The sequence below is a fragment of the Panicum virgatum genome, chromosome 3K (assembly GCF_016808335.1).
Source record: "Panicum virgatum strain AP13 chromosome 3K, P.virgatum_v5, whole genome shotgun sequence".
Lineage (NCBI taxonomy): Eukaryota > Viridiplantae > Streptophyta > Magnoliopsida > Poales > Poaceae > Panicum > Panicum virgatum.
The window spans coordinates 3,569,654-3,578,554 of NC_053138.1; the positions used below are offsets into that span (position 1 = coordinate 3,569,654).

The 8,901-nt window shown below is 47.5% G+C and overlaps 1 protein-coding gene across 1 annotated transcript; it reads left to right on the top strand.

Moving 5' to 3' along the window:
• The first annotated feature begins 6,232 nt into the window (after nucleotides 1–6,232).
• Nucleotides 6,233–7,600, top strand: LOC120696851 (transcription factor MYB8-like). Its single transcript, XM_039979865.1, has 2 exons — nucleotides 6,233–6,663; nucleotides 6,829–7,600. Exons 1-2 carry the CDS (start codon nucleotides 6,401–6,403, stop codon nucleotides 7,331–7,333), a joined length of 768 nt encoding a protein of 255 aa, XP_039835799.1. The 5' UTR covers nucleotides 6,233–6,400; the 3' UTR covers nucleotides 7,334–7,600.
• The last annotated feature ends 1,301 nt before the right edge of the window (nucleotides 7,601–8,901 follow it).

Here is an 8,901-nt window from a genome sequence, read left to right on the forward strand (position 1 = left end):
GATTCAGGCCTTGCTCACCGAATCCGGTGTCCACGACACCGGATCTAGCTCGTGGAGGAGACGGAGGGCCGCCGCGCTGCTGTGATGAAGGAGGAGGGGAGAGGGGGCGCTGCCGCGCCTCCGCTCGCGTGCGTCATCTCCGCTTGAAGAGCACATGCACAGGAGGCCGCGCTGCCTCCACCTTGCTGCTCCCATCGGATCCGCCACCTCAGCCACGCCCGCACCACAGTCGTCGCTCATCGGCCAGGAGGGAGTGGAGGCGCCGACCAAGAGTGAGAGGGGCGCAGCATCACAATAACTAATGTGCCCAATGGGCCTAGCTAGATTGAGCAAACGATAATCTATCCAATGGCCCTAAACTATGATAGTATGCTTGGTAGATAGCACCCCCTTCTAGAACATATGCACATACAACGAATAATTAATCAATCACATTTTCGTGCTGTTCCTTCTTGCTACTATGCACTGATCTTTCCTAAAATAAAATACGGGATAGATAGAGTAAGACAGTACAGAAGATCGATAATTATTTGAAAATCTCAGTATTGCAAGTTCCACACAGCACTGTCCTTCTCTTCTGTATAACGATTATATTCCCACAGCCGCGCCAGATCTTCTCTCGTACGTAGGCTAGGCTGCCGATCTTTGCTAAGTAGAAACCCTTCAAAAACCTTTTGCACAATATATATTTACGAGAATCCTACAGGGAGAGCCCTCTCAATTTAAGATTAAATTGAGAGCCCTCCAACTTACTTCCATCTCCACACACGAGAAATCAGTTAGTGTGAGAAGAAAGTAACAAAATAAATCGATTTGCAGTTCTTCTCTTCTCCAACTCCGACAAGGACACCAACTCCTCCGGCGGGTTGTGGGCGGCACTGTCGGCGGCGGGGTCACCGCCGGCCGGAGTGGCGGCGGAGGCCGGCGGGGTTAGGGTTTGGGGGTTTGGGTTGGGGGAGCTTCCATGGCCGGTGGCTTTAGAGGGATAGCCGTGGGCGGCAGCCAGCCTGGCGGATGAGGCGGGTTGTGGGCGGCGAGGCCGGCGGCGATGGCGCCGCCGACCGGGTGGTGGTGGACAACCGGTGGGCAGGGTCGGCGGCGGGGGCAAGCGGTGGAGGCGGACAAGAAGGAGGCGGAGGGGAGGGGTTCGAGCGGCGGTCCTCGCCGGTGGCGACGCCGGCGAGGGGGAGGTCGGCCGCAGGGGCGGATGGAGGCGGATGGGAGGGAAGGGAGGGGGAGGGGGAGGGGAGGGGAGGGGTTGGTGTGGCGGTCCTTGCCGGCGTCGGAGGCGACGCTGGCGAGGGGGAGGTTGGCGGTGGGGGCGGAGGGCGGCGGGGGCGGAAGGAGGGAGACGGAGGTGAGGAAGAAGAAGAGAGATAGAGGAAGGAGGAGGAGGGCGGGGGGCTCTCGACCGAATCCTATCGGGAGAGCCCTCTCCCCGTAGCATCCTCCGAACATAGCTAGATGGAGCACAAGTAGACAAGTAAGTAGCAGTCGCGTCGCAGTAACGGGTCTAGGTGGGCATGTATTTGGAGCTTCCATGCAGCAGCCGATGCATGCGTAGTGCCTACCAAAGCGCGGTAGGTGGCGATCGTCGTCATGGGCACCGTACCGTACCGTGCTCCTTTACCTACCGCCCCTACATATATACGGGGCAGGCCGGCATGTGATGATGGTAGCTAATCCTCATCTCTAGTTAATTCTTGTACGCAATTAAATTACTCATTCTTGAACTAATTAATGTATGCAATTATATATTTGACGTTGTGCGCTTTATTTAATTAATTTAATTTGCAGTAGCCGCCAACCAAATTAAACATTATATTGCAATTCGCAAACACGTATATATGTAGAGGTTTGCGTTGCTCACTCAGGATTAAATTATTTCCGCATTTTACAACGCATGTGTTTGCATTGGAAGACTGCAAAAATGTTGCCGAGTGTGCTCCTGCTGCATGCCACACCTTCTTGTCTGTGTACAAAAGTAAGGGGCGCGTACAAAAATGAGGTAAACTCTCTACACGCGATGGCCACCTTGCATTGGATTATTCAGTGTGTTAAGGATAAACCGGCCTCATATCCAAAAGCTGGATATATATATATATATATATATATATATATATATATATATATATATATATATATATATATATATATATATATATATAAGAATTACATACATAGATGCTTCTGGTCCATAATGATCGACGTCTCCAATAAGAACATTTGCGACACAGGTGCAGTGATTTCACAACCTATAGATTACTGATTGTCACGTAGTGACGGATTAGATCATTTTTAATGATTTATGTATTGACATATCGTTGTTACACCCGAAGAAGTGATTAAGAAAAATAATATTGAGGAACGAGAGTACTCTATCCTGCCTGTGATGAGTGAATTGTCAACCGTGCGGTGTGATCGTGCACTTGGTCTTTGGATTGCAGGTACACGGGCGTCGAGTGTCGGCGGGGAGCTGCCATGGAGGTGCTGTGGCCGATGCTTAGGCATCGGTTCTTCCGGTGCTCCTGATCTGAAGAGCTTTCAGGGCGCTCCCCTGAGACCCGCGAGGGGCGGCTCCCCCTCGACCCCCGTCCGCTAACCGGGTAGCGGAACCCCCGTAGGGGCAGCCCTTCGGGCCTTGCTATGCCTATCTTCTCATTCTCTTTGTCATCACTTGAACCTAAAAGCCTGAGGATGGTCATCTTAACAATCATATTAGTCCAAGTGTTGTGTTGTCATTCGATCACCAAAATCACTCGAACTGGCATAAATGGTGCCATGTTCCTTACAGCGGTTTTCTCAAAACCGGCCACCTACCCGGGTTTCGCGGATCCTCCAAAACCGCGGACCGGATCTTCGTCGACGTGGCGGCATCGCAGCAAAGACTTCGAGTCGAAGAAAGAAGCTCCGCCGTCGATCGAGGCTGTACAGCGGGGTGCTGCTGACCCGACCGGTCTGACCAGTCTGGCCGCAGCAGCCGGATATAAATACCCCCCACCAGCCCGTGGCTGGTTGAGTCTCTTGAGTCTTTTGTTTTCTCTGAGTTTTTCCTTCTCCCAGCCTCTGCTCTAGGTTAGGGCCAAGGACTCCAACGCAAAGAGAGTTTAGATTATAGCTATTCTCTTCAATCTAGTGGGTGGATGATGGGCGGATGGCTCTAGCCTTTGTATAGGTGAATTCCTCGGTGATTAATGGATGAAATTTGTTTGAGATTCACTTGTGTGTGCTGAGCATCTCGTCCTCCCTTTCTCTCTTGCATTTTGGGTTTAATTCTCCTCTTTTGGTGTATTTCTTGTTTGGAGGAGATCAACCCTTGAATTCGTGGTTTGATGGACTCTTTGTGACGATTCTAATCCTTCTAGCCGTGTGCTAAACCTACTGGAATCGAGAGTTCTCACGAATTGGCGATTTTGTGTTCTTGAGAAAACCCCAATCCTCTTTGATCTTTCCTCTCGATCCGTGAATCTTTTGGGTGAGATCCTTTGGGGATATGTTCACGGGGTAGTTACGAAGCTTTGCTCCAAGTTTCGTTGGATTTGGACTTCGTTTGCTTGAGATTTGACATTTGTAGCTTTGTTGGCGGGCTGACCGGGAGAGACCGGTCTGACCAGTCTGTGCAACCGGTCTGACCGGTCTGCAGTTTGAAATTCCCAGCCCGACTGGTCAGACCGGTCCAGTACACCGGTCAGACCGGTCTGTGTGTGCTGTGCTGCAATTTGTGAAGTTTCACTAGCTTTGCTTCCGCGCTGCAACCTGGGTCTTCTGTTTCGAGATAGCTGGTCCATAGCTATTCTCGTTGACCTGGGTTAGTGGGCTTGCGGTGATTTTGGGACATAGGCCGACGATTCGAATTTCGGAGAAATTTTGATCGGCTCCCATTCACCCCCCTATGGTCGCCAGTTTCGGTCCCTCAAATATAATAAAAGCCAACTACAAAATTCTTATTCATGCAAGGAAAGTTGGACATACTTTCAGTAGAATTAAAAAGGTCAATTGACAAACGGCGTAATGCTCACCTCGGCAGGTAGTGCACATTGTTTCTTGCATTGTTTTGCAGCTTTTCGCCCCTATACACAAGACTGCTCCAACTCTTCATAAAAAGTGGAAGAAGCTACGGCAGGTAATAAGGGCTACCTACCGATGACCCTAGTCAACTAATCTTAAAATGTTGCTAATATAACAAATATATCCGGGGAGGGAGAATAATTCTAATTAAAAAAATTATAAGCTGACGATATGCCGAGAAAAATAGTCTATCAGCACTACTACTAAACAAAAGGGAAACAACTCCCACAATTTCGATTATTGTAATAAGGAAGGGTTGCTCGCTAAAAAAAACATAATTCGCTTACCAGCCCATGATTGTTGGTTTGATTCTTCCCTACTACTTCCCATTCCAAATTGTAAGTTGTTTTGGTTTAGTTCTAAATCAACTTCTTTAAGTTTGACTAATAAAAAATGCACCAACATCTACAAGATCGAATTAATTTCAATAAATCCAACACTAATCACCATCAAATATGTCTTGTTGGATGAGTTTGACTTACACTACTACAAAAATGATTTGTAGAAACGCCTCGACCTTTTTTAAGGAAAGGACCAAAATTTCACCCGTTCCTACAAATGGTGCTCGATTACTGTAGCAACCGATCCGCCTCTAAAAATATCATTTGTAAGGGTAGGTCACCCCTCACTCGCCCTTAATTGTCCATTTTAGGGGCGGGTGAGGGGGTGACCCGCCCCAAAAAATGGACCATTTTTAAAGGTGGGTGAGGGAGTGACCCGCCACTACAAATGACATTTTTAGGGGTGGGTCATCCCTCACCCGCCCCTAAAAATAATTTAAAATTATATTTTGGAAATTCATTTAATTCAAAAAAATAGTAAAACATGTCAAAAAAGTGAAAATTTTAGCATTAGACTATTGTGATCTAGAGAACTAGAAAAAAAATACTAAAAGCGTATTTCAGTGTATATAGTGATAATGTGTGGAAACCACAAACTAAGTCTTAAGTTGTATGAGGTATTAGAGTTGGTGACTTATACATTATGGTTTCACACTCTTAACAAATATATATGCTGAAATATGGTTTAATATTTTTTTCCAGTTCTATAGATCACAATAGGCTTATCCTAATAATTTCAATTTCTTTTGATTTATTTTTTTATTTTTTGAATTAAACAATTTTTCAAAATAAATTTAAAAATTATTTATATCGATGGGTGATGGCGTCAGTCGCCCATAAAAATACATTTATAGGGGCGGGTGAGGGGTCGCCCACACCTAAAAATGTAGGATCCACATGATGGGCAAGTCTTTTAGGCATTGGTTGCAGAATGGTTACACGGATCGCCTGGCCCATACCCTGGTGGCGCCGCATCTCAGCACGCACACAATCTTATCCTCTCAGCTCTCTCTCGAAATCTCTCTGTCTCTCCTCTCCCCTCAGCTCTCTCTCGAACTCTGTCTATTTATCTCTCCTCTCCCCTCAGCTCCCCCTCTCCTGCTCCGTGCTCGTCGTGACAACCGCAAGGAGGCCGCAGCGGTGGTCTTCTTCCTCCCTGCCATGCTCGGTCTGCGCTGCGCCGTCTGCGCTGCGCGTGCCGCCGCCAATGCTCATCGTGCTCCTCGACCTCACCCTCCCGCAGGCGCACGGCGGCAGACACAGCGGAGGGGCCTCGATGTGGACACGCGGCGGGCGCGCGGTGGCCGAGGCGGGGGCACGTTGGCGGGCGCGAGGGCTAGCGGCCTAGCAGCATGGTGGGGCCTCATAGCTCGGCGACTGTGCGGGCTACTTTTATGAGACGCAAAGTCATATTAAGATTCAAACTTTGCAATATTTGAATAATTTAATTATTATTTTTTATTTTTATAACATAAATTTTATATGATATGATTGGATTCGCAATTAAATATAATTTACCATGATTATATATAAGTTTATAACCGTAAGTGATATAATATATGATAAATGAGTTGAATGGTCAAAGTGTTAACATCATGTCATGTTATACTATGCCTTATAAAAGTGAGTGGAAAGAGTAAAAGTAAGATAGATACCATTATTCGGAAACCAACACAGCGTTGCATCCGGCCGTGACGGTAGAATGATATATACCTACCACAAAACAAACACATAATCCTAGCAAAATAAAAGGAAAAAAAAAGATCACCTAACCTAACCAGCACGGCAGCAAATGAGCAGATCCATCCCTAGGGCTTCTTCGCAGCCCCTCGTACCTACTCGGCAAGTGTCACGGAGTGATCAGGGTCGTCAGTGGGCCCTTTTTCTCGTCCATCCTCATATAGCAGGCATCTCTCTCTCACCAGTCACCACTCACCACCAGACATCTGCAGGTCTATCACACTAAGTGTTGCGATTGAGAAGCATCAGACATGGGGAGGTCACCGTGCTGCGAGAAGGCTCACACGAACAAGGGTGCCTGGACCAAGGAAGAGGACCAGCGCCTCGTCGCCTACATCAAGGCCCACAGCAAGTGCAGCTGGAGGTCGCTTCCTAAGGCGGCGGGGCTGTTGCGCTGCGGGAAGAGCTGCCGGCTGCGGTGGATCAACTACCTGCGCCCTGACCTCAAGCGGGGCAACTTCACAGAGGAGGAAGACGAGCTCATCATCAAGCTCCACGGCCTCCTCGGAAACAAGTAACGTGATTACTGATTACACATACTACACAACCTTCTCGTTTTGGGAGAGAGAACCGGCCTGATTAATTATGAGAAAGGATATGATTGATGAAACAATTCTCTTGTTTAATTATTTATACTTGTTTTGATTTGACTATTCTTGCTGCGAATTGAAACAAACAGGTGGTCTCAGATAGCCGGGCGGCTGCCGGGCCGCACTGACAATGAGATCAAGAACTACTGGAACACGCACATCAAGCGCAAGCTCCTGGCCCTCGGTATCGACCCGCGAACCCACCGCCAGCTTAGCGTCGCCGCCGCTGCGTCAGGACCCGGCACCAACCGCCAGCACCACCTGGCGGCGCGGTCGAGCTGCTCCCCGGAGACCAGCGGCGCCGGCCGCAGCAGTGACGACGACAGCGGCGCGTCCGTGCCGCGCCTTGTTGGCTGTATCGACCTCAACCTGTCCATAAGCCAGCCGAGTCAGCCGTCGTCCTTGACATCTTCGTCGCCGCTGCCGGTGAAGCAAGAGACAGAAGCAACAAGCAGCGCGATCGCAGTGGTCGTATCCATGGCAGAAGTTACAACTGCAGTGAGTGCAAGCTGCTCAGGTAGGAAGAACATATGTTTGTGCTTGAATCGCCTGGGCTTGCAACGAGGTGACAGGTGCACCTGCGGCTATGTTTAGCTTCTCTTCTTCATCCATGCATCTTGCAGGACGGAAGATCAACAGTGAGTACTCACTTGTTAGTTGTTACGACTGGGCTCAAAGTAGTGTATCTCTGGAGAAAGAGAAAATGATGTTGAAATCTATATATGTTTGGTGGAGCATTGTGATTTGATTTTGAGGAAGTCGGTCTGCTCCCTGTTCCATTAATTTTTGTAGTTAAGCATCAGCTGGCTCATCTTTTGTGCTTGCTCTTCACTAAATTCTATGCTAGCTACTTTGATGTTCTTTCCTAACTTTTGATGCATGTTGACCCAGCATCCTTTTTCTTCCATTACTTGACCCGATGCTTCGACAGGATCTTCTGAAGCGATCATTGTCATTTCATCAGCTTTCTCTTACCTACCACATCTGTAGTTTGCTAACAGAGATCAAAGAGAGCGAGAACTAGGCTAGCTATATCTTCTTCGTTCAGAAGCATAACTTCTTAGCATATTATAAATATGCTATAAATGCTAATTAGCGCTATAAATTAGCAGTGACTACGAGCATATATATGTTGCTACTAGTTAAGAACAACTAACATATGAGAATTATGTCAAGAGGAAGCAAGTTAACTCCTTTGTGCTTTTAGAAGTAACTTAAAGCATCACCTTGAAAAGAAAAAAATATTCTTGAAGAATTTGAGGGACCGAAACTGGCGACCAGAGGGGGGGTGAACGGGAGCCGATCAAAATTTCTTTCGAAATCGATCCGTCGGCCTATATTCTGAAAATCACCACAAACCCACAAATCCTAGATGAGGTGTGGAGTAGCTATAGAAGAGCTAAACCAACACAAATCACCCCTAGGAACGAGCGAGAGAAAGCACGGAAGCGATCGAGAAAAAACTGCAGATCTAGCAGTCAGGGACCGGTCAGACCGCTTGCTCTGGGCGGTCAGACCGGTCGGGCTGGATTTGAAATTCCTGACCGGTCAGACCGGTTGCTCCGACCGGTCAGACCGCTTCTGCTCAGAATAGAATTCCAGCCCGCGAACTCGAGGTGATTTCAAGATTACTCGTTCAAATCATCACCAAATGGTCTCAAAATTTGCAGGGAGGTTCTTGGGACAGAGACGAACCTCTCCACAAAAGGAATCAACCCAAAACGCAAAGGATCACAAGAATTTCGTGGGAGAAAGAGGTAAAACAGGGTTTTCCAAAAACTCTAAAAACCTCAATCCGAGGGACTGTTACACCCGGTTTTAAGGACAAAACCGAATGCATAGCTATATGTATGCCAGGATCAAGTTTCATACATATAGAGACATCATAAGTGAATAATCAGTAACAGTATCACGTAAAAGAGAATTACAACAAATAGAAGATTATCAGAGTTATACAGCTTATCTTGGAAACGAAGGCTCCAAACTTCACAGGCAATCGACTGGGGGTTGCGTACGCCTAGAACTCAGCATCATCTTCAAAATTATTCACAGCAACTTTCTCTTCTGAGCAGCAGTAAGCAAGGATGAGTACACTTATGATTGGTACTCAGCAAGGCCACAAGAAATAACCAGAAAGTGATTTAAATCCATCTTTAAGTTTA